This window comes from Bombyx mandarina, chromosome 08 (genome assembly GCF_030267445.1).
Source record: "Bombyx mandarina strain Sakado chromosome 08, ASM3026744v2".
In the NCBI taxonomy this organism is placed as follows: domain Eukaryota; kingdom Metazoa; phylum Arthropoda; class Insecta; order Lepidoptera; family Bombycidae; genus Bombyx; species Bombyx mandarina.
In genome coordinates, this window is record NC_143215.1 from 12,168,970 (window position 1) to 12,196,503 (window position 27,534).

A 27,534-nucleotide genomic window follows, 5' to 3' on the forward strand; every position below is an offset into this window, starting at 1 on the left:
ATATTAGTGTACTCTTTATGATTAGAACAGAATTACAGCAGAATGATTCATGTTGATCCAAGAGAGACATTAACTTAATAGTATAGTTATTCGCTACTACTGTGCATACAGGGTAGAAAGAAAGAGGAACTTATTCTGTTATATTGAACAGTGGACAGCCTTTAAGGTTCAGCAGTAGCAGCGCTCAAAAAGTTGATGGTTTCCATGGATTATTTTAATACATAAGATACTATTACGTATAGCACTCTCAGACCGAATAATACAGACTCAAAATATCAATAAAACTGCCAACTGATATCGCTTATTAAGAAACTTGTAACTTACTTTTACATTAATAAATTATTTAAATTTAAATTAGCATTAAAGTTAGCGTTTTACAAACTGTTAGCTTTATCAACTAGTTCTAATTTAAGTCTAATTAGAGTATAGCATAAAGTTGATCTTTGATTTAAACAACAACTCTATGATAGCTATGCGCACCATCTTCAATCACATTCCTCATAATATGTTGAAAACATATAAGCTTAATTCGACAAATATTAAAATTTTCAATCTATGATCAAGAAGTATACCGAAAAAATAAAATTAGTATGTATACATAATTGTTTTTGGGGTGATTCTGTAGTTTGGTTAGTACGAAAGTGTTTTGAATTCTCTTTGGTAGGAAGCTTTTGATAGTTATTGGTATTACTGCCTTAAAATTCAGTCTATTGTCATTGATTTTTTGGCGGGAGGGGAGGAGTGAAGTTGTGTGAGTTGTTTTATTTTGTCTATTTGGTGTTTCTTCGGGTTTAAATGTGTAATAACGGTGGTTTATTAACTGTTTAGTATCTGTGAAAGTGCACAAATGTGAAAATGAAACAAAGCCACTAAACGTAACTTCTCGGGATCTTCCAAAAAGTCCACTGAAAAAGTCTTATTAAATGACCACCATTTTCTGAGATTATATTTCATCCGATATCATCTCATCTCATTTCATTTAATTTCATCCAAGTTGATTAATGTCTCAAATCAATCATCTTCATTTCATTTCATTTCACTCCACATTATCATTTATCATAAAAATAAGAATATATTATGTTAAAATAAGACATGACTTAAAATCTAAATTACCAGGTCATAAAATCCTTTAAAAAATATCAGCCATGGAGTTAATAAGTACCTACAATTATAGTAACTCTATGATATCAGCGTATATAATCTATGATTCAGTCTATTGCAAATGGCCGTCAAACAAATTGATTTGTATTAGAGTTGTTTGTAATTTTTTCTTCCAAATGTGGTGTTATATTAACTTTGTTGAAAGTGATACAATACATTTCAAGCCTTAAACTCGAAAAGGTAAGTAAAAAATGTTCAATTACAAGTATATTTCAAATAGTAATACCTCGTTCCGTTAAACAAGCTTTCATTTGATTAGTGATACTTATAAAGTTCTTCGTTGTAGTAGGCGGTCAGCAATGTCGCTGCCGCCGTATCTGCTGGGGCCCAACCCCTGGGCCACGATGATGGCGCAGCAGCAGTTGGCAGCGGCACAACAAGCGGCGCTTCAAGCGCACGCGGCTGCCGCTGCTGCTGCGCCCCCGGTGCCACCAGCGCAGCCCCCTAAACCAACTCATGTTCCCGAGGAGAAGATAAAAGAAAAAGGTCAGTTTAGTATTCAATGCTATGTATTTATTGTTAGATGTAAACTAGGCATTAGTACGGATATTGATGCAAAGAAGATAAATTATTAGACTAACCTAAAAAAAAGGACAACGTATTACCATTATTGATAACCGACTTTTAATATTTCATACAATTAAATGTTTATTTTTGTATTCATTGAAGGTGAATGAATATTTGGCATTCCTTATTGATTTTTGTATTAAAATTTACTATTCATACTGATACTTACCATTGATCTCTTGAGTCACTTATTTCAAATCTATACTAATATATAAATCTATAATAGATTTTACGGATGTTCCGTTATAACTACTGAACTATGCATCAGATTGACTTCAAACTTGGTATCCATGTAGAAAATACATGTACTTAATGGATAGGCTAATATTTATATGAGTGTTGGGTTCCTTAATAATAATGACAAATAATAATGTTAATTTTAAATGCCCAGCGTAGAGGGCGAGTATGGCTAGTAATTCATATATTTTATCAAATGAATAGGACACCAATTAAAGGTATGATTCTGTTAGTTAAGTTGGCCAAAATTCATACCCTATATCATATGCAGTATGGAAAGACGGTATATTATTGATTGCTCTATATTACAGTTATGTATATAACATATGTAAGATTAAATGATAAGAAAACTAATGAATGATTAGAATCATTGAAGCAATATAACAACCTGGTAAAAATCTATAATAAGAGGAATGTTATTATATTTGTGTACTGATTTTTTTCAAGTCAACACTACATAACATCCCTGTTGTTAGCAAATTGTATCAGTGGGAAGAACAACAATATGGTAAATATGTCAGTTTCATGGGTTTTGCGAAGACTGTGACATGTTATTGCATAATTTTGTCATTAGTGTATAATTATATTAGGTTGCTAAATTTTAATACTAATAATAATCAGGTATTGCCATACTTCAAACAAACAAACATGTTTTATTTGTTTAGTTACATTTCATATCTGATTCTTAGTACTAAATAATAATGAAAAAGAATGCCAGGAGTCAGTCACATATGCTTGTTAACAACATCCTACTGAATTTTGCTGAGAAGCATTACTGGTGGTAGGACTCTTGTGAGTCCGTGCGGGTCGATACCACCACCCTGCCTATTTCTGCCGTGAAGTAGTAATGCGTTTTGGTTTGAAGGGTTAGGGCAGCCGTGGTAACTTTACTGAGATCTTAGAACTTATATCTCAAGGTGGGTGGCGCATTTACGTTGTAGATGTCTATGGGCTCCAGTAACCGCTTAATACCAGGTGGGCTGTGAGCTCGTCCACCCATCTAAGCAATAAAAAAAAAGCAACCATATCTAACTATGTCTAAGGTGTGTAGCTTCAGTCACATGGTGCAGCCTATCTATAGATCTATGAACACATAATAAGAGGTGTCTGAACTTATTGGCCTACTTAACATTTTACTCTAAAAATTGTCTAAGAAAACATAAGTGTAAAATTCTATGTCTTTATGTCTAATAGCTTTTTAGAATAAAGCAGAAACAGTATTTTTTTTTATATTGGAATGTAGAAAATTTCTTGTTAATAATAAGCTTACCCTAAAGTTTTTGAAGTTGCTATTTAAAAATATGGTAGCAATTTAGCAGTTGGGGTTAGATTAATTTGCAAGTGATATATTTCCCTTACAAAGCTTAAATGGAAATGCTGACACTGCACACATAAAAAAATGCAAACTTTTTTTTCTCTAAATAAAAAACATACACATTACTGTATATTCAATTTCTTGATGTTATTTTATTTTTTTATTTAATTTAATTATTTTATTTAATTTTACCACACTTTTGCCATTTGACTGACTCGGTGGTGCAGTAGTTAGTAAAAGAAATCAAACAACATAATTGTAGCTATGGAAATATGTAATGTAACATATTTTATTGGCGGAATTCACAACTTTTTGCATTTCAGTTTTTGAGTCTGCATTTGAATGCAGTTAAAAAATATAATGACTTTTGTTAAAATTAAGTCAACAGTAAAGAAATCCTTATAAAAAAGTCAGTATAATCAACATGCAAAAATGTCACAAATTATTTGTGTTAGTATTGATATTGTTAGGGGTACAGTACTTTATAACTTATTTGTCCATTCATACATAGTTGTGTTCTCACCAAAAACTACATCATTTAAACATATTATCTAGCTTTCTTTTAAAATCTATATATGAGTCGATTATTATCAAAGCCGGCAATGTGACTTTTGGACAATTATTGGTAAATCAGAAAAACGAATTATTGACTTTGTATTCCATTGGCAGTCACAAAACTCTTCTGAACGACATCTTAGATAAATAACAGGTTAAGTATTAACCTTTATTTAATGCAGGTTTTGAACCGTATTCTTTGAAGGAGACGATTATATTCAAATCAATCTGTATTGACATATCAATAAAAAAAAAATGTCCAAATGCAGATTGCCACCTTTGATAATAGACGACTCATATATCTCTTTGGCTAATTATAAAAATATGAGCTAATTTTTCTAGTGTAAGATAAATAAAGTAAGAATGAATTGAAACTGTAAAATTGTATTTTTCACAGATATGATTTGTTGCATTTGTTTCTATTTAAAAAACTTCCTTTTAATTATTTATTGCGAAAATGAGTAAACGAGCTTACAGCCTAAAGTGTTTACCAGTATCTGAATTGAAAAATGAAGTCAATTGTAAATCAGCTGCCCTCGTCCTTCAAGTAAAAACGATTGACTATCTACTTTGCGTTCTTGCTTCTAGTACCCGCGTTCAAACTAACAACACGACATACTACAAGGGAAAAATTATCCAAAAATAAGCTTTTGTGTACATTATTTGCTTGTCTGGAAATAAAAAAAAAATTATTGGCATTTTATCTTACGCAGCTCAGAAATGGCTTCAGCTGCAATCAAAACGTTTTGCGGAGAAGCGAAAATTTGGGTTTGTGGATGCACAAAAAGAAGACATGCCTCCAGAACACATCAGAAAAATTATCAGAGATCATGGCGACATGACTAGTCGTAAATATCGCCATGATAAACGTGTATACCTCGGAGCATTAAAGTATATGCCTCATGCGGTCATGAAGCTCTTGGAAAATATGCCCATGCCTTGGGAGCAGATCAGAGATGTAAAGGTTTTGTACCATATCACAGGAGCTATAACATTCGTTAATGAAATTCCGTGGGTGATTGAGCCAGTTTATATTGCACAATGGGGTACAATGTGGATCATGATGAGACGTGAAAAACGTGATCGTCGTCATTTCAAACGTATGAGGTTCCCACCTTTTGATGACGAGGAACCCCCTCTTGACTATGCTGACAATGTCTTAGATGTGGAACCATTAGAGCCTATACAGATTGAGTTGGATCCTGAAGAAGACGGAGCAGTAGCATCGTGGTTTTATGACCACAAGCCACTTATTGACACCAGACATGTGAATGGTTCAACATACCGTCGTTGGAACTTAACTCTTCCCCAAATGGCAACATTGTACCGTCTGGCTAATCAACTACTAACTGACTTGGTGGACGATAATTACTTCTATCTCTTTGATTCAAAAAGTTTTTTCACTGCCAAAGCTCTAAATATGGCAATCCCTGGAGGCCCTAAATTTGAGCCTCTTGTGAAAGATAATTCTGCAGGAGATGAAGATTGGAATGAGTTCAATGATATCAATAAGATTATAATACGTCAGCCGATTCGCACTGAATATAGGATCGCCTTTCCATATTTGTACAACAATCTGCCGCACTTTGTACAGTTGTCTTGGTAAGTACTATAGGACTTTTTATTTGTTTGAATATCTCAAAATGAAATCTGTGATACCTGGTTCATACAAGTTAATATAGGTCACAGGTACAGATAAAAACTTTTTATGATCTCCCAGACTCACAACTAAGCTTTTTTCCAACATAGATGCCAAAAGGACCACCCATTTAGTGTCTCATTTGAAACTAGTCACTACATGGGAATTATAATTGATGCATTAAATTAATAATATATTTTCGAATTTATTTTGCACTCCCTAGATGTGTTTAGAGTATTTCAATGCTACTAAAAAAAATTTTGTATCTTAAATTCAACAGGTATCACACACCAAATGTTGTCTACATCAAAACTGAAGATCCAGATCTACCAGCCTTCTACTTTGATCCCCTCATTAACCCTATCTCTCATCGTCATTCAGTAAAGTCTCTTGAACCGGTCCCAGAAGAGGAAGATTACATACTCCCCGATGAAGTGTCTCCATTCTTACAAGAAACTGCACTTTACACAGATAATACAGCTAATGGTATTGCTCTACTTTGGGCGCCCAGACCATTCAGTATGAGATCAGGTAAAAACCTTTTTTACTTAAACTTAAAATGTACTGTTCTTTGGTGATTTATATAGATAAGAAATATGTTTCCTAAGGGATTCAAAGAAAAGGAGAAAAACAAATTTTTACCTTTTATGAGTTAACCCAGCATCAAAGGTACTTATCCCATTAAAAATTACCTCATTCTACTTCACAAGATAAATTCAATGGCAAAGTCACATTGTAAATTAAGAGGAAATTATTTCAAATATTCCAAGTTATATTCTAATTCACCAGGACGGACTCGTCGCGCAATTGATGTGCCATTGGTAAAGACCTGGTATAAAGAACATTGCCCACCAGGCCAGCCTGTAAAAGTTCGTGTTTCATACCAAAAACTACTCAAATACTATGTTCTTAACTCTTTGAAACACAGACCCCCCAAACCACAAAAGAAAAGGTGAGTTTATTGATATATGTTTTTTACTAATGCTGAATTTTTTTTACTTTCAAAATTTATTAAATATATTTAAAGTTCTTTTTGCGTTTTGTATTTGTTTGTCCAATTTAATAAACTTTGGAATTTTTAATGTACCTAATGCGTATATTTAACACTCCAGTTAACATTATCTGTTGTTGTAGGTATCTATTCCGCTCATTCAAATCAACCAAATTCTTCCAAACTACAACACTAGATTGGGTTGAAGCTGGCTTACAAGTCTGTCGTCAAGGTTACAATATGCTCAACCTTCTTATTCATCGTAAGAATTTAAACTATCTTCATCTGGATTACAATTTCAATTTGAAACCTGTGAAGACTCTTACTACAAAAGAAAGAAAGAAATCTCGGTTCGGAAACGGTGAGTGATAATAAACAATTCAATTATAATTTTAAATTAATACTTTGCCGAAATTCATTCCCAATGAGAATAAGTACCCTCCCTAATTGGTTGCGCCAGCGTCATTAACAAATTTGTAGATAGATGTTTTTATAATAATATGGCAGCTATGACACTTTTCCCTTCCCCTTCCTCACCCATCCCCCGCGCCCTGGATTGGCTAGTACGAGCGACGCGGGCACACAGAAAAAAAAAAATATATGGCGGTTACCTAGCGCGCGCTCCGCATTACAGAAAGCAGTATTTTGTGATGTAATTATTGAAATGGCCTAAGACTTTATTTTTATACAATATTAGTGTCAGTGTATCACAGTGTCGTGCAAGAAGAAGATACACCAACTGGCTTCAAGCACTTTTAGCAGCCGTGATTCGGACGACTCCATCCTCTCCAGGTACGTCGTTTTCCTTCACAATTTCCCTCGGGTTGTGTTCCTTTGTTTCTTCCCGCCACGACCCGAGAAAGTGTCATAGTTAAACAACGCAACTACAGTCCACTCATTTTGTAATAGATGACCGTTACAATTTGGTCTACCAACCGCATAGCGCAACCATTATTTAGTGGTCCATTTCGAGCCGGATTCCGAACTTACATCGTCTCATATTAGAAATCTAGCATTATTTGTATTTAATTCCATAGGCAATTAACGCACTGCAATTAAATACTTATTTAATATAGTAGAAAAACCCGCATTTAGGTATTTAGTTGTAGGTAGATTTAGATAGCCTAGGTAAACGCCATCTTTCACACACATTCGCTAGACGCTGAATGCGTAGAAATTATATTTATTTAATTAGTTTTTTCGTATTCGAAAACGCATCATAGATATCGTAAGAGTTTACTTTGAATATTGTGATCTTGTGATTAGCTACCTTCCCATTATTTTATGTTCACGAGTTATTCACTCGCTTCGCTAACCGCATTTGAACATACAAATACCTACCAAATTGGTCTGTTTTGATTTATTTGAATGAATAACATAATACATATGTACATCGTTCGTGTTTAAATATTTGTATGTTATTATATTTTATTATCATTTTTAATTTAACTAGGACAGAGGCATAACCTAGGTCGTTCGATATTGTCTGGTTGTTTTATTCTCAACGCGTCAATAATAGCAACTTTTATAGTAGTAGCTATCTAACTATTTTAAATATTATTATTATTTTATAAGACGACGAGCGCTGCGCTTGCACCTCGCCGCGCGCCCCCTCGCCTCTGCGTCGTTCGTCCGCCCGCGTAATTTAGTTTTTATTCACAAAATTTGATTTCTCGCGCTGTTTTGCAGATTTTATTTTGTTTCTTTACCTACTTACTCTGGTTGATTAGTTTTATTTAAATTTTAAATATGCCGCCTAAATCTAATAAATCCGAGAACGATTTGAAGCTTTTGTACGCTAAGAGGGATATGATTTATTCACGCGTGCAAACAATTTGTGATAATGCACTTAAGATATCCGACTTAGCAATACGAGACTCATTTCTTTGTTCTATTGAAAACATAGACGATTTGCGCGCGGATTTCGAAAGTATCGTTCATAATATCAACGCATTGCAATTAGAACTAGATCCTGATTACGCCGTCAGTTACTCTGTTATGTCGTCGTTTGATGATCTATATTGCCGTATAAAACGTGTCGCTAAATCTTTAGAAAAAATACCTAGCGCCGGGTATTCGCAAACGGAACCTAAGTTCACCCGCGATAGACCTAGATTACCGCCTATCCACATACCCGAATTTAATGGGGACATTCGTAATTGGGGCTTATTTATAGATAGTTTTGAAAATACAGTAAATCAAAATGATCACTTAACCGATCACGAAAAATTACACTACCTAGTAGAAAAACTCACCGGCAAAGCCCGTGCGGCTTGCGCGGGAATTACATTTAGTGCCGAAAACTATTCTTTGATTTTGAACACACTCAAAGCCAAATATGAAGATAAACGGTTGATAGCTACCGCGTACCTGGATCAGTTGTTCGAATTAAAACCTATTTTATCGTGTACCGAACAGAATTTGGAGAAATTCTTAGACATATTTGCATCATCTGTTCGGGCTATTAGAAATCTCAACGTCAATGACCTCAGCGACTTTTTATTTTTGTACATTGGCTTAAAAAAGTTAGATTTCGAAACTGTTCGCTTATTTGAAACGAATCAGGGTAGTAAGGGTATTGAATTGCCGAAATTTAATGAATTGGAATTATTTTTACGTAATCACATAAGAATACTTCAGCGTACTACGCGACCTCACGAAGTCCCGAAAAGACAACCAGAAAGGCATTTAGAAACGTCTTCAAGACCGCTTAGAACGACTCATAGCTATGTAAATACCGCGGCGTTGCCTGCGTCCGTGCCCGCCAAGTCGACTTGTTTTCTGTGCAAATCTTATCATACACAGTTGTATCAGTGTGCTGGGTTTTTGAAATTGTCGCCTACCAATCGTTATAATTTTGTTCGCGCAAATAACTTGTGTTTAAACTGCCTTAGTGATAAACATCGCGTTGGTGTGTGTAATAGTAGCCATAGTTGTCGCAAATGTTCGTTGAAGCATCATACCTTGCTTCATTTTGATAAAAATAGTAATATAGTAGCCAATAGAAATACAAGCGCAGGTAATCAACCAATGTATGGTAACTCGTCGCTAGCAGTATCAAGCTCGGAGCACTCGCATGGTCGAACTCACGCTGGCGGCACCGCACGTTGTACGACACATCTCGCGCGTCCCGCGTATTCACCCGCACTTCCCGCCGCTGCTGTCGCTGCCGCTCGCACAGACAGCTCCGCAGCTATCAACTCGGACGGCAACACAAATGACGTCACATTATGCTCGCTGTCTTCCGCTCGCTTGCCTACAACTGTTTTGCTTGCGACCGCTCGAGTTGTAATGGTTGATACTCATGGCAAGCCGCATCTTGTTCGCGCCCTTTTAGATAGCGCCTCACAGAGTAATTTTATTACTCGTGAATGCTGTCAACGTCTTGGATTAAAATATAGTAACCAGACTACGTGCCCCGTAGTCAAGGGCATAGGGGGGTCTACTAAGGACATCCAAGGGTCCGTAAAAATTAAATTTGAATCACGTTTTAGCTCGAATGTTTCATTCAAAATAAACTCGCTGGTTGTAGATAAAGTAACGGAGCAACTTCCTACTGTTTCTGTAGATACCTCGTTGTTAGCTAGCTTTGATAGTTTGCCGTTAGCCGATGATACTTACGCCGTTCCAGGAGCCGTCGATATTTTGATTGGCGCTTCGATTTTCCCGCACCTCCTGCTGCCGCGTAAGGTTCAAGGTCATTCGGCGAACCCCGCACCGCACGCTTTGGAAACTGTTCTCGGTTTTGTTATAGTTGGATCCGCACCCGCTCTTATAAATAGTTACTCGACCGTATCATACTGCTGCGCCGTCGAGCCGCCACTGGACTCCACCGTCCGCCGCTTTTGGGAAATTGAAGAAGTAAATGTTCCGCTGGTTATGAGTCCTGATGATAAGACCGCTGAGGATATTTATTGTAGCACGACCACCCGCGATGAAAGTGGTCGTTATATTGTCGCCCTCCCCTTTAAGGGTGATACCTCTTCGCTTGGTGATTCGCGCCTAATGGCCGAAAAACGCTTTTTTTGTTTAGAACGTAAGATGATGGCATCTCCGAAGTTGAAAAAGGCCTACGACGATGTCGTGAATGAATATGTAGATAAGGGTGTCATCTCACCTGCTCCCGCTGTACTTGATGAGACGCAAAATGGTCCCTCTTATATCATCCCACATCACGGTGTCATTAGGGAGGATAAACTCACCACAAAATTGCGTGTTGTTCTGGATGGCAGTGCTAAGACTAGTACTTCTGTTTCTTTAAACGACATCTTGTATTGTGGTAAAAATCTTCAAGGTAACTTGTTTGATATTATCGTCAATTTTCGTTTATTTATTGTAGCGCTATCTGCAGACATTAGACAAATGTTTCTTTGTATTGGCATTCGGGAATCGGATCGTAGATTCCAAAGATTTTTATATAGGTTTTCCCCACACGAACCATTAAAGGTTTACCAGTTTAACCGCGTTTGTTTCGGACTTAAGTCAAGTCCGTTTCACGCGCTTCGCACTGTGAAGCAGTTAGTTCTTGATGAGGGTGATTCCTACCCCAAGGCAAAAGCTACCATCAATACTGGTCTGTATATGGACGACTTTGCTTATAGTGTAGATAGCGAGCCTGAAGCCATCGAAACAGCTACTCAAGTGATAAGCCTAATGAAGACTGGGCAATTTGACCTTGTTAAGTGGACGAGCAACTCTCAGGGTGTTTTGGACTGGATTCCGCCATCGCATCGTCTATCGACGGTTAAGAATTTTGATGTCAATGATACACATAAGATTCTCGGCTTGAGCTGGTCTCCCACATCCGATACATTCAGTCTCAAAATTAGTTCGACCCCGCCAACTTGTACCAAACGCACCATATTGTCTTGTGTCGCTCGCATATGGGACATTATGGGTTTTGTAGCACCTGTAGTATTATACGCGAAGCTTCTTATTAAAGAGCTTTGGCTTTCTCAGTGTGACTGGGATGACATCGCACCGGACAACGTGGCCAGATTATGGGCACGCTTTAGGGAAGAGCTTCCTTTACTCGAACATATAGAAATCCCACGTCATGTAGGTATCTCTCGAGATAGTGTAGTCACAATAGTGGGGTTCGCAGATGCTAGTGAGAAGGCTTATGGAGGAGTGGTGTATTTTCACGTTTGCAATGGCGACAATATTACAGTTAGCCTTATTAGTGCGAAATCTAAGGTCTCCCCTCGAAAGGTCGTCTCTCTCGCGCGCCTTGAGCTTTGCGCTTTACTACTATTGACGCGGCTCATTGGTGCCATAGTCAAGGGTTGTAACAACCGCATTAATATTGATAGAATTGCTGGCTTTTCTGACTCAACCGTAGCTTTGTGTTGGGCTCATTCTTCTCCCCACCGTTGGGACACATTTGTTGCTAATAGAGTAGCAAAAATTCAGTATGAATTATCACCTCAAAATCTATATCACGTAGCTGGAACAGACAATCCTGCCGATTGTCTTTCGCGGGGTTTAACCCCCGCTCAAATATTAGATCATCCGCTCTGGTTTCATGGTCCATCATGGGTACGAGATGCACCCTGTGATTGGCCAGTTAAGCTTTTTAATCCCGCAACTGTCTCTGAACCGCCAGAAGAAAAACGACACACTCTTGTAACTTCTGCGCCAAGAGAAGACTCAGTTATATTATTATTGGCTAGTCGTGTTTCGTCATGGTCAAAGTTGTTACGTTGCGTGGTATATGTTTGCCGCTTTGCTAAACTGTTACCACAGCAACAATACATAGTCGCCTCTGACTTTTATAAGGCAGAGCTTATTGTTCTTCGTGAACTGCAACGAGCGCATTTCGTTTCAGAAATTAGCAGCCTAGAGTCTAAAAAACCTTGCAGGCGTCCTTTTCAAAATTTGAAGCCTTTCTTACAGGATGGACTCATCCGAGTAGGTGGTCGTTTGAGTCAGTCCAACTTAGGATTTGATCAAAAACACCCCATAGTTTTACCGCGTAAGGGCCACATCCTTGATTTACTGGTCGATTATTATCACAAACTTCACTGTCATGCTGGTCCCGATTTATTGATGTCAATACTTAGACAAAGATATTGGATACTTTCCGCACGTAATTTGATTCGCTCAAGGATACATAAATGTGTGCCCTGTTATAGACTTCGTCCGCGTCCCATCGCACCTGAAATGGCTGACCACCGTTCTTGTCGCGTTGTAGAAACCGCTAAACCTTTCGTGCATACTGGTACAGACTTTGCTGGACCCTTTAAGGTCACCATCTCACGTGGTCGGGGTATTCGTTCATCGAAAGCATATGTTTGTCTTTTCGTGTGTATGACCACTCGTGCTGTTCATATAGAACTAGCCAGTGATTTGAGCACGCATAGTTTCATGGCTGCTTTTAAAAGATTTTTATCACGCCGAGGTCCTGTAGGTTGTATGTACTCAGATAACGGTACAAATTATGTTGGTGCCAAACGCAATATTTCGGAAGTTCACGCTTTCTTGAACTCTAAATACTACAAAACTGAATTCGCACATATGTTAGCAGAAAATCGCATTAAATGGCAGTTTAATACGCCCGCCGCAAGTCACTTCGGCGGAAATTGGGAAGCAAATATAAAAAGCCTTAAATCCCATCTTTATAGAGTTGTAGGGTTGCAGATTCTCACTTTCGAAGAGTTGAGTACCGTGCTCACTCAAATAGAAGCCGTGATGAACGCACGTCCGCTATGTAGGACACTGTCTGGCGACCCAGCTGAGCCGTTAGCTTTGACTCCGGCTCACTTTTTGTCGTTGACGCCGCTAAAATATTTACCCGCTAGAGATATTGACGAAGACAGGCAGCATATTCTCTCGCGTCACTCTCTTTTAGATCAATTAGTTCAGTCATTTTGGAAACGTTGGAAAACAGACTACTTACATACGTTACAATCGCGCCAAAAATGGAACTCTCCATCCAACCCAATCGTTGTTGGAAATGTAGTAATTTTAATGACGGAAAACGCACCCCCGCTACATTGGCCTTTAGGAGTAGTGGAGGAGGTTTTTCCTGGTTCAAATGGAGTGATTAGAACTGTACGCGTTAGGACCGCAACCGGATCGTATCTACGCCCGGTTATTCGTCTCTGCCCTTTACCTAATTCACAATAGAATAACTTCACTATTAGATATAAGGTATTCGTTAGATTTAGTTTAATATACATAGATAACATAGATATAGATAGATAGATCTTCGCATAGGTGTTTGGTAGGTTAGCTTTTATTTCTTGAAGGTAACCCTTCAAACTGGGGGGGAATGGTTGCGCCAGCGTCATTAACAAATTTGTAGATAGATGTTTTTATAATAATATGGCAGCTATGACACTTTTCCCTTCCCCTTCCTCACCCATCCCCCGCGCCCTGGATTGGCTAGTACGAGCGACGCGGGCACACAGAAAAAAAAAAATATATGGCGGTTACCTAGCGCGCGCTCCGCATTACAGAAAGCAGTATTTTGTGATGTAATTATTGAAATGGCCTAAGACTTTATTTTTATACAATATTAGTGTCAGTGTATCACAGTGTCGTGCAAGAAGAAGATACACCAACTGGCTTCAAGCACTTTTAGCAGCCGTGATTCGGACGACTCCATCCTCTCCAGGTACGTCGTTTTCCTTCACAATTTCCCTCGGGTTGTGTTCCTTTGTTTCTTCCCGCCACGACCCGAGAAAGTGTCATAGTTAAACAACGCAACTACAGTCCACTCATTTTGTAATAGATGACCGTTACAATTTGGTCTACCAACCGCATAGCGCAACCACTAATAAAAACATTACGGTCGCTTTAGAAATACGCATACTTGCCTAACATGCATCAAGTCCCCCATAGCCCATGTCCCCTCTTAAGGGCGGGAATGTAAAAAAAAGTTCGAACCCTGGCCCGAACAAAGTCCAGCCAAGGTTGGGGTTCCCCAATATCGCTTGTATCTTATTTACTTTATATAGAAAGGAACAGTGCAATTTTTCGAAAATTCCATTCTAAAATCTTAAGTAATAAATATAACTAGAGGTCCCGCAGTAGTCGAAATTCGACTATAATTAATTGGAATTGTAAGTTTGTACACTATTATGATTGTATTTTATACTTCTATAATCACAAATTTCGTCAAGACTACACTATAAAAAAATATTAATAAAGACAAACAATATTTATTCTATTCTCAATTTGATAACAGAAGTCAAGAACAAAAGTTTGACAGTAAATAGTATGCATGCGTGTGTGCGTCAAATTCATGATATGTAGTGTGTGTAATGTTTTCTTTATTGATTTAATGTATCTTTTATGCATTATTTAAAAAAAAATTAGCATTGTGCACTTCTTCTTTATGTTCTCTATAAGTGTGGAAAATTTCATACTCCTCCGTCCGCGCAATTTTCGTAAAAAGGGATACAAAGTTTTTGCTTCACATATTAATATCTAGATATTCAACAGCCTTCCATCTGTGTCGTGAGATACTTCGTTTGACGAAGCTTATAGTGGACTCTCATGTACAATATCGTCTCAACAACGTGGACTCTTTCCAACTCGCCGACGGTCTTCAGTACATTTTTGCTCATGTTGGACAACTGACGGGCATGTACCGTTACAAGTACAAGCTGATGAGGCAGATCAGAATGTGTAAAGATTTGAAGCATTTGATTTACTACAGATTTAATACCGTAAGTGGAAATTAGTATTTGACGAGATTTCCTGGGGTCCAGAAAAAAACAATTTAATTTAAATAAACACAAAATATGTAATATTTTATGGTACAACTATAATCATAATTTGTGAAAATATAAAGACTGGAAGTTAGCATGTAAAACTATAAAATACAACTACTACACGAATTTAAACAATTCAACAAGCATATTATATCATTACAGTAAGCACACAGAAAGAATAATAAATATATCTAATAGTTTCGCGGGATTTTGTGGTTCATTTTCAATAAATATTTTTTAATAATGGTCTACACTTTGTTGCATCTTGTATTGATCCTCATAAACGAGAGTAATTTTAATAGTAACAGACAGACACTAATAGTAAATTTTTTTAGGGTCCAGTATCGAAAGGACCCGGTTGTGGGTTCTGGGCGCCAGGCTGGCGAGTATGGTTGTTCTTCATGAGAGGAATCACACCATTACTGGAACGTTGGCTCGGAAATTTACTATCGAGACAATTCGAAGGAAGGCATTCCAAAGGTATGTAACCAGCTTTTCCACAGACATCAGATATAATAATATTTCATTATCATAAATTAAGCTTTGTAGGAAAAAAACAAATAACGATTTCAGAACTTGTTGAAAATAAATCATGGGAACAGGTTAAAATATGTTAGTTTTTTTCTAATTTTTAAATACGTACTATGTCCTGGAACAGGTGTGGCGAAGACTGTTACTAAACAGCGTGTGGAATCACACTTCGATCTTGAATTGCGTGCATCTGTAATGCACGACATTGTAGACATGATGCCTGAAGGTATTAAACAGAATAAGGCCAGAACGATATTGCAACATTTGTCTGAAGCTTGGAGATGCTGGAAAGCGAACATCCCTTGGAAGGTGAGTGCAATCAATAATTTAAATTTTAAAATTTTCACCAATATGCAAAAGTCTGGCTGTGTTTCTGTCTTTGCTAATGTCCACTTAGTATCAGATAGGCTGTAAGCTCATTTTGTGCTGTATGCTGCTTTGTAGTTATACAAAAGGAAAATTTTAGGTACCTGGACTTCCAACTCCAATCGAGAACATGATTCTTCGCTACGTAAAGATGAAAGCGGACTGGTGGACCAACACAGCTCATTACAACAGAGAGCGTATCCGCCGTGGTGCGACGGTCGATAAAACAGTCTGCAAGAAAAACCTTGGCAGACTAACAAGATTGTATTTGAAAGCTGAGCAAGAAAGACAGCATAACTACCTTAAGGTTTGAATTATTTGAAAATTTGCATTTAATTTATATTTGGTGTTATGTACTTATAATGTTCATTACAATGTTTCTCAACAGGACGGTCCCTACATATCTCCAGAGGAAGCCGTGGCAATCTACACTACCACTGTACATTGGCTTGAATCACGACGTTTCGCCCCAATTCCGTTCCCCCCTCTCTCTTACAAGCACGACACAAAGCTATTGATTTTGGCTCTTGAACGTCTTAAAGAAGCGTATAGCGTCAAATCCAGATTGAATCAGAGTCAGAGAGAAGAGCTAGGGCTTATTGAACAGGCGTACGATAATCCTCATGAAGCATTGTCTAGGATTAAACGTCATTTGCTCACTCAAAGAACTTTTAGGGAGGTGAGTAATCTGATTTAACTTTCCACATAGGTACTTGGGTTTTTCTAATACTTGTATATATCTAAAGAATGTCAGTAAATGTCTGAACATATAAAGGCTATTTTTTACACAAACAAATCTCGAGACAAACAAATTGGCGTGTAAATGATTTCATTTTCATTTAATTTTTCATCTGATGTATTTTGGAACGTAGTTCCTTATGGGACGATGCAGAGGGATATTCTAACCGGGAAAAAACGTCCGTAACGTAAGATTATAATTTTTTCTAATTTTAGGTGGGAATTGAGTTTATGGATCTCTACTCCCATTTAGTTCCAGTTTATGATGTAGAACCATTGGAGAAGATAACAGATGCATATCTTGATCAGTACTTATGGTATGAAGCAGACAAAAGACGTCTATTGCCACCCTGGGTCAAACCAGCTGATACAGAACCATCACCTTTACTTGTCTACAAGTGGTGTCAGGGTGAGTTAACTAATACTTATTACTTAATAACTTGTCTAATTACCACAACCTGAGTGCTGCCACCCATATTTAGACTCAGGTCTCAAACTGTTTCTATAATGGTTGTTCATGATTTCATGAAACAAAATGTATCACTTTATCAGTTTTTATTACCACATTTGCAAAATTCGTAAATTATAAATTATATTATTCTAACTACAGTAATAAGTATTATAAATACTAATGCATGAAATTAAATTAATAAAATATATACCTTTTACATTATATCGTTATTTTTATAAACTAATTCAATAGGTAGATCAAAAAATTATTAAATATACAAAATACAAAGCTTATAATACTTGAATTCTGTCACCAAACAATACAGAAGGTTGAGCATTAATGAAATGATTGTGATATAATTTTTAATATTAATTCTATCTCACAATTGATCTTGCTATTTGTTCATCATCCTGCATAGGTATTAACAACCTTCAAGACGTATGGGAAGTTGGTGAAGGCGAGTGTAATGTCTTGCTCGAGTCACGTTTTGAGAAATTGTATGAGAAGATAGATTTGACGCTGCTTAACAGATTGCTACGTCTCATTGTGGACCATAACATTGCTGATTACATGACTGCTAAAAACAATGTAGTGATCAATTATAAGGTGAGGAAAACTGAAAAACAGTTATTTAACATTAAAATTAACCCCCATGTCTAAGTAAACAAAAAAAAATTCTAATGGAATCTAAAAAATGAACATACTGTAATAGTAAACAATCCTGATTAATTATGATAAAACTATTGTATTTAATTTTTTATTAAATTTTCATCTTTATTTCAGGATATGAATCACACAAACTCATACGGTATAATTAGAGGTCTTCAATTTGCTTCCTTCATCGTCCAGTATTATGGCTTAGTGTTAGACTTACTGGTGCTCGGTCTACAGAGAGCCAGTGAGATGGCTGGCCCACCACAACTGCCTAATGACTTCCTTTCATACCAAGATCGTCAGACAGAAACTGCTCATCCTATTCGATTGTATTGCAGATACATAGATAGGATTCATATATTTTTCAGGTATGTATAATATTTTACGGTCATAGAAATTCATATTCCATTACTATAATTTATAGGTAATCAATATCCTTTCACTTTTTCTTTTAATATTAATAAACGTAATTTACATTGGTTGAATAACAGGTTTTAGTGAATGACAGTAACCTTTTAAGTTACTATATTGATCCAAGCAAGCATAGGAAATCAAATCTTCACTTTAAATAATTCATTTTTGGTTATAGATTCTCAGCAGAGGAAGCAAGAGATCTGATTCAACGCTACCTTACAGAGCATCCTGATCCCAACAATGAGAACATTGTAGGTTACAATAACAAAAAGTGCTGGCCAAGGGATGCTCGTATGCGTCTAATGAAGCACGATGTTAATCTGTAAGTTTTAGTTAAGTTAGTGATCATGTATAGTTTATTATGATAAATTTAAATATAATAATAATTATTTATTGATTTAATTAATTTAACAATCAATATTAAATTATTGGGGTAATAGAATACTGAATGAAATATTATATTTTCTATGCAACAGTGGGCGTGCAGTATTCTGGGACATAAAGAATCGTCTACCGCGTTCAGTGACAACTATACAATGGGAGAACAGCTTTGTATCTGTTTATTCTAAGGACAATCCCAATTTGTTATTCAATATGGCTGGATTTGAATGCAGAATCTTGCCAAAGGTAAGTTTTAAGATATATAACCCTCTTATTCTAATCATCATGCTAAATATTTATTGTAGTATATAGATAATACTGTCTACCATGTAACATGAAACCATCATAGTACCAGCAACCAAGACCAAGTTACCAATTGTGCAGGCTAACGACACTACCTCGGATTGTGCTCCACAAATTCCACTTAATTTTCACTCAATGTGTCCATTACTAAAAGATGTTTATTTATGTAGTGCCGAAGTCAACATGAAGAGCTATCACATCGTGACGGAGTATGGAACCTTCAGAACGAAGTGACCAAAGAGCGCACAGCACAATGCTACCTACGTGTTGATGACGAATCCCTGGCTCGTTTCCACAATCGTGTCAGACAAATCCTTATGGCTTCCGGATCAACGACCTTTACCAAAATCGTCAATAAATGGAATACTGCTCTTATTGGTAAATCAATTTTGTCAGGTTTTATATTTTTTACAACTTTCCTTAGATTCGTTCAAAATAATAAGTATTTGATGTAGAATAATTCTGCATTGGAAAGAGCAGAATGAACATCACCACAATTAAATATTGGACATAACTGCTGATTATTTGCATTGCAAACAGTACTTATAACATATAAAAAAAAAACGAATTTATATTATTTGATCAATATAAAACTTTGGATAAATTAAGACATTATTTATAGGTCTAATGACATACTTCCGTGAGGCCGTTGTTAACACACAAGAACTCCTCGACTTACTCGTAAAATGCGAGAATAAGATTCAAACTCGTATCAAGATTGGCCTTAACTCGAAAATGCCTTCAAGATTCCCTCCGGTCGTGTTTTACACACCCAAAGAACTTGGAGGTTTAGGAATGTTGTCTATGGGACATGTTTTGATTCCGCAGGTGAGATTTTATTTTAAAATTTAATTTACAAAACAGCAATATTTGCTCATGAATTGTATCAAGATTCTTCATAATCGTTTGATAACTTGCGTTCTTTTTAGTCTGACCTACGTTGGTCAAAACAAACAGACGTCGGCATAACGCATTTCCGTTCTGGAATGTCACATGATGAAGATCAACTAATTCCGAACTTGTACCGCTACATTCAACCTTGGGAAGCTGAGTTTGTAGACTCCCAGAGAGTCTGGGCTGAATACGCACTTAAGAGACAGGAAGCGAATGCTCAGAATAGGTAATTTTGAGTTATATAATGACCATGACAGCCAATGCTCTAACAACATCTTTGATTTAACAATGACTTAATTTATCTAAGTCTGTAAAAATACATACAAATATTACTCTATAATCCCAATTTAATCATATTTTAGTTGGAGAATTGAAATGATAAATATTTAAATTTAAGAACAAGTGATGAACTGCGTAGGGGTCCTGAAACCAGGGAGTCCCTGTGCTCTGGGGGCAGACAGTGACTATAGACTTGCTGATCGCAATGTACTGTAGCACTGTCTGTCTGAAAATACGCTAACTGATCTAAATAAAACTAATCAAGTTGAATATGTTATTTGAAAAAAGGTATTTTAAAAATCATATTTGTACTACAGACGATTGACTCTAGAAGATTTGGAAGATTCTTGGGACAGGGGTATCCCGAGGATCAACACACTTTTCCAAAAAGACAGGCATACACTCGCTTACGATAAGGGATGGCGTATACGTACGGAATTCAAACAGTATCAGGTAAGATTACTTGCATACAATAATTTATTCCTATATCTATATATTCGTGTATAAATTAAATTATTTAATAGAAAATGTCAATTAATTGAAACAAATGTTTTCAAAACAGGTCCTAAAGCAGAATCCATTCTGGTGGACTCACCAGCGTCACGACGGTAAACTGTGGAACTTGAACAACTATCGCACAGATATGATACAAGCATTAGGAGGAGTTGAGGGTATCCTCGAGCATACATTGTTCAAGGGAACTTACTTCCCGACTTGGGAGGGTTTGTTCTGGTATGACATAAGACATAATAAATTTGCTTATAATCCAAAATGGTTGAGAATTTACTGATTACAAATGATGATGGAAATATAGTATCTAATGTGTATGACAATGATATTAGATCAAGTATATATGTCAATCTCTGGTACCTATAACACAGGGAATCCTAACTTGGGCTTGATGACCGGTTGTGACCTGTTTCTAGGCTATGTACAATAATGGGAGGCTATTTTTAAGTGACATAAAAAAAATCAATTATAATGTTTGCAATAAGTGCGCTTTTGTAATAAATAAAACTTATTTACTTAGGGAAAAAGCGTCTGGTTTCGAAGAGTCGATGAAGTACAAAAAGTTGACAAACGCCCAACGATCCGGGTTGAATCAGATCCCGAACCGTCGATTCACATTGTGGTGGTCGCCTACCATCAACAGAGCAAACGTCTACGTCGGTTTCCAAGTAAGATCTTCACATTGCCTACTCATTACCTTCACGTGAGATTTTATGATTAGCTATGGTTAGACTTATTGAGATTTGGTTGCTTATTTCAAGAGTCCTGTCATCTTAAAATATATTAATGGGCAGTAATTTATTCTTATTTCGACTCCAAATACGATTTCTCTCTCGGCGTCTTACTTATCTACCTATATAATTATGACAAAGACGATTTAAACAACATAAAGCTATGTTATAAGATATTCAAGTTTTAATGCATGGATATGGTAATACTATATTTTAATTTTCTTTCAGGTACAACTGGATCTTACTGGTATATTCATGCACGGTAAGATTCCGACATTGAAGATTTCACTCATCCAAATCTTCAGAGCTCACTTGTGGCAGAAAGTACACGAGTCGATTGTTATGGATCTTTGTCAGGTAAAATAGTATTTTATTATAATTTAAAAAGTATAATAAATAGATAGGGCACTGTTGCATGCATGTTTGGTATTATATATCTAGAGTTCATTTATAGTGGTTTTTTTTTGTTTATTGCATACATTGGCAAGTTAACTCACAGCCGAACTGGTTACCGTTTCCTATACACATAAAGTTAAAGCGCCTATCCATTTTGAGACATTATGTGAAGCCCTAAGTTTTGTTAACTTGTTTGACTTAACCTAATAGGTGTATGGCTCTAATAAAAAACATAGCTGTAACAACTATTTCTATCACAGGTATTCGATCAAGAACTTGACGCTTTAGAAATTGAGACGGTACAGAAAGAAACCATTCATCCTCGTAAATCTTATAAGATGAATTCATCATGCGCCGATATATTACTGTTCTCAGCCTACAAGTGGAACGTGTCCCGACCATCCTTATTAGCCGATACAAAGTAAATATTCAATGAATTTTGATGTTTAATGAAACTATAGCTATGATATTTCATTTCAATTTTGTATAGAATAATGTTAACATATTATACAAATTAAAGTTATTTGTATTGAGTAGAATTGAATTAATAAATGGAATACAAGCATACAGTTTTGTTGGATTGATATTTTGTTAGAATACACATAGTGTAGAAGCATTTTTTTTATTGCTTAAATTGTATTAATACACAGGGACACAATGGACAATACAACTACACAAAAGTACTGGCTTGATATACAGCTTCGTTGGGGTGATTACGATTCTCACGACATCGAAAGATATGCTCGTGCTAAATTCTTGGATTACACTACAGACAACATGTCTATATATCCTTCACCTACCGGTTTGCTGATTGCCATTGATTTGGCCTATAACTTGCACAGGTAAGAGAAAGTAATCCTAAAGATTTTAAATTTATATAATATATTAGGAAACACATCAAGAATTCATACAATTTTCTTTTTATAGCCAAGATGCTCTTTATGTCTAACCTGATCTGAATGAACATGCCCCTGAACCTCTTTGGAAAGGCCAACACAGACTTGCAAAATGCGGCCGAGCCATATTTCTGAATTATAGTTTGACACAAAATAAATAATGAAAATTTTACCAAATCAATCATTTTCGATAGTACTTTCTAGACAAACATTGAAGTTTACTTGAGAAGTTCTAAAATAGTTCAAATAAGTGTCATTATTGTAGTAAACAAATACAAATTATTGTATTACCTGATGTTATTGAGTTTCAGAATTAGATCAGTTTGTATTTAGTATAATCAACAAAGTTATAAAAATACCAATTTTTTTACAGTGCATACGGTAACTGGTTCCCCGGTTGCAAACCTCTTATTCAACAAGCGATGGCCAAGATAATGAAAGCTAATCCTGCCTTGTATGTGCTTAGGGAACGTATACGTAAAGCACTGCAATTGTATTCTTCAGAACCTACTGAACCTTACCTCTCCAGTCAGAACTATGGAGAATTGTTCTCTAATCAAATCATTTGGTGCGTAATTTTATATAAAAATATGCATATTTATTTCGACTATCAATTTTGAACAAGATTTTTATGTACATATAACTTTTTTTTTTCGAAACGTAACATAACAAACATTAAATTTATTCTTTTCTGATCACATTAATTTTATTTTATGAACAGGTTCGTTGATGACACGAATGTATATCGTGTAACAATTCACAAAACCTTTGAAGGAAACTTGACAACTAAACCTATCAATGGAGCGATTTTTATATTCAATCCCCGAACAGGACAGCTATTCCTTAAAATCATTCACACTAGTGTATGGGCAGGGCAGAAACGTCTCGGGCAGGTTTGTTTTTTACTTTTGTTACTAGAAACATAAGAGGCAAGAATATGGTGATGCTTAGTGAAAATGCTAGGGTGCTTAAATGAATGTTCACCATGAATATCATTTAAATCACCAACTAAAGTCGAATGAAACTTATATTTCATTCTTTACTTATAATTTTAAATGTGGTTGGTTTTGAAACATGATAATGAATAGAATATGTATGTCGATTCATTAATTAAATATTCGTATGCATGTTGCATTGAAATAATTCATACCAAACATCTTGAAATTTTCATAAATGTTAATAATTCTGATAGAAAACAAAACTTGTGTTTTTAGCTTGCTAAATGGAAGACTGCAGAAGAAGTGGCTGCCTTAATTCGATCACTGCCTGTTGAAGAACAACCAAAACAAATTATTGTTACCAGAAAAGGAATGTTGGATCCACTTGAGGTAAATATGAACTTGAATAAAATCAAATAAATTAATTCATACAATACAAATACAATTAATATAAATGTAGAGAGTGTTATCATGAAATTATTCAAATACTGTAGAAAACTTTAAACAATCCATTTAACATCCACAGGTCCATTTACTCGACTTTCCTAACATCGTAATCAAGGGCTCCGAACTGCAGCTGCCATTCCAGGCTTGTTTGAAAGTGGAAAAGTTTGGTGACCTCATTTTGAAAGCAACTGAGCCTCAAATGGTCTTGTTCAACTTATATGATGACTGGCTAAAAACTATATCTTCATATACTGTAAGTTATGTTTCTTCAAAAAATAAATAAATACATTTCAATATTTTATAATTAACATATCTTATAATCAAAATGATGAATTGCGTAGGGGTCCTGAAACCAGAGAGTCCCTGTGCTCTGGAGGCTGGCAGTGACTATGGACTTGCTGATCGCAATGTACTGTAGCTCTGTCTGTCTGAAAATACGCTAACTGATTTAAACAATATACACTGAATAAAAGTGAAAATAATAATTGAAGAAAATCTGTTAAATATTATAATTTGTTAATACCTAGGCCTTCAGTCGGCTCATCCTGATACTCCGTGCTTTGCACGTGAACACAGAACGCACGAAGGTTCTCTTGAAACCTGATAAAACCACTTTCACGGAACCTCACCACATTTGGCCCACTTTAACGGATGATGATTGGATCAAAGTTGAGGTTCAATTGAAGGACCTAATATTAGCTGATTATGGAAAGAAGAACAAGTGAGTTTTCAATAATAATATTAATCTCGTTATTGTCCATAAATACTATACATTCGTGAGTAAAGAAAATAAATGATCAGATAAATGTCCATTAAGTGTTCTTTGAAAATTTTAAACAGAATATATTAATTTTTTAAATGACTATTTTCTCTTGTAACCAGGAGCCTTAATACTTTAGCAGTATTCATATTAAATACATTAACTTTTAACACGATTTTACTAATAGTGTAAATGTGGCGTCGCTCACACAATCGGAAATCCGTGACATCATCCTTGGTATGGAGATATCGGCCCCCTCTGCACAGCGTCAACAAATCGCCGAGATCGAAAAGCAGAGTAAAGAACAGAGTCAACTAACCGCGACCACAACTCGTACTGTAAACAAACATGGAGATGAAATTATAACCTCAACGACGAGCAATTATGAGTCGCAGACATTTAGGTGAGACTTTAGGAATTCTCTCTTTCACATTATTTTTGTAAGCTATGATTATATGATCTTCCACTAATTTTATGGGTTATTTTTTAATTTGGATGGTTTTTCGCAGCTCTAAGACTGAATGGCGCGTCCGTGCGATATCGGCCACGAATTTACATCTTCGTACAAACCATATTTACGTGAGTTCAGATGACATCAAGGAAAGCGGATACACCTACATTCTGCCGAAGAACCTACTTAAGAAATTCGTAACCATTTCCGATTTAAGGGCACAGGTAACTTATTAATTTAACTTTATGAGCTACCAGTGAAACCAGGCCACACTGTTGTGATTATCCCTAAATACGTAAAATATATGGGATATTTCAATTCATTTCAATAATTTGTTTTAAAATCAACATTATTAAAGAATGTACAGCCATGGTCACGTGTCCACTAACGACACTGATTCCCTTCAAGAGACTGTTACTTATCTGCAAATGATGGCAACAAAAAAATACAAGACATCTGAGCACACAATTCACATTCAATTTACAAATACATTATAATTTAGTTACAAAGTTAACTTATCGTTCATACTATTTTTAGATTGCCTGTTATTTGTATGGTACATCACCAAGTGATAATCCGATGGTACGTGAAGTGCACTGTGCGGTACTGCCTCCCCAGTGGGGTACACATCAACAAGTACATCTGCCGAAACACCTGCCAAAACATCCCGCTCTAGCACACCTGCAACCCCTTGGATGGATGCACACACAACCTAATGAGTTGCCCCAGCTATCGCCTCAGGTACACCAAAAAGTTACTAAGTCACAGAACTTGCTCCTGCAATATTTTATCATTTATAAATTTTTCTTCTTCTCAGTCGTGTCACTCTTGACAGAGTGGTCGTGATCGTCATGTAGTGTTGGAAGGGGCAGACTTGATGCGTCTCACGATTTCGCGCCATCCATCTCTCCCTGCTCGAGGACATTCTACTGCACTCATTTAGAGATGGGCAGGCACTAGGATAAAACACTAGGTCATGGCTCACGTTCAGAGTCTTAAACACCCATGATATTAATACCACTAATGACCATAAAATGATGAGGTTGAATCCTCATAACATCAATGCGTATACCAGCAATTCAACAAAAATTAGGGAAATTAGTTAGGAAAATACGCCATACCTGATACATTTTTGTCTTTTAATGCTCTAAATGAGAATTAGGAGCACTGAGTACTCTGTAAGAGTCAAACTCGATCAGGGCACGTTTTTTTATTTGTTATACATGGAGCAGTCTCAGGAACTGATTGTTTCACTAATAGAAGACTCTCTTTTAGGAACTAGACTAAATTTTCGTTTCACAAGAATACACGTTCGTTTCATTCGCCCAAGACGAGGATAATCTGGCTTGTTTGATAGAATAATTTACAATATTTTCAATTGCAGGATATCACCACACATGCCAAAATCATGTCCGATAACTCATCATGGGATGGCGAGAAGACGATTATCATAACTTGCTCATTCACGCCCGGCTCATGTTCCCTAACTGCGTACAAACTTACTCCAAGCGGATACGAATGGGGCGTGAGGAATACTGATAGAGGAAATAATCCTAAAGGCTACTTGCCGAGTCATTACGAGAGAGTGCAGATGTTGCTCTCAGATAGATTCCTGGGCTATTTCATGGTGCCGTCGCAGGGCAGTTGGAATTATAACTTTATGGGTGAGTAGTATTTTACTTAAACAATTGCGATGCATCGCAGTTCTGGTTCTATCGTGCGGAATTTTTGTTTTAAATATTAAAATATTAAGGTTATTTATATATTTCTACCGATTGACCACAGGCGTCCGTCACGACCCGAATATGAAGTACGGTGTGCAACTCGGCAACCCTCGCGAATTCTACCACGAGGTTCACAGACCGGCGCATTTCATGAACTTTGCTGCTATGGAAGATGCTGCAGCACCAACAATCGCCGCCGACAGAGAAGACTTGTTTGCATAAATTTAATCTAGAAGCATTTTTCATTGCGTTTCACTTTATGTTGTAATAGAAATAAAAAAGAAAATAAACAGCTATTTAGCTGTTTATATATGCTTTCGATTATTTGTCCTCTTTCGTTTTATATGGGTGTGTATTAGAATAAGGATAATATGTGTATTAGCATGTATAAATAATAAATTTCGATAATTACTATTTTTTTTTTCTTTTTTAATTAATTATCACAGGACGGGCTGTGGACCTGTTTACCCACTTCGGCTAAGCTG

At 36.3% G+C, this 27,534-nt stretch overlaps 1 protein-coding gene across 2 annotated transcripts; it reads left to right on the top strand.

Moving 5' to 3' along the window:
- Positions 1-722: 722 nt before the first annotated feature.
- Positions 723-27,463, top strand: Prp8 (pre-mRNA processing factor 8). Of its 2 annotated transcripts, none has more exons than XM_028174343.2 (35): positions 723-1,341; positions 1,448-1,647; positions 4,549-5,437; positions 5,755-6,005; positions 6,264-6,426; positions 6,609-6,826; positions 14,914-15,140; positions 15,521-15,665; positions 15,844-16,025; positions 16,183-16,389; positions 16,471-16,761; positions 17,037-17,229; positions 17,690-17,877; positions 18,055-18,293; positions 18,515-18,661; positions 18,816-18,966; positions 19,194-19,401; positions 19,646-19,851; positions 19,953-20,143; positions 20,514-20,649; positions 20,759-20,928; positions 21,227-21,374; positions 21,666-21,794; positions 22,094-22,254; positions 22,484-22,675; positions 23,103-23,297; positions 23,451-23,622; positions 23,944-24,057; positions 24,194-24,367; positions 24,642-24,835; positions 25,062-25,277; positions 25,384-25,549; positions 25,863-26,066; positions 26,710-26,989; positions 27,111-27,463. In XM_028174343.2, exons 2-35 carry the CDS (start codon positions 1,461-1,463, stop codon positions 27,269-27,271), a joined length of 7,095 nt encoding a protein of 2,364 aa, XP_028030144.1. In that variant the 5' UTR covers positions 723-1,341; positions 1,448-1,460; the 3' UTR covers positions 27,272-27,463. The 2 variants fall into 2 exon arrangements, with proteins under 2 accessions (XP_028030144.1, XP_028030146.1); XM_028174345.2 differs by having other exon boundaries at positions 1,188-1,341; positions 1,451-1,647.
- The last annotated feature ends 71 nt before the right edge of the window (positions 27,464-27,534 follow it).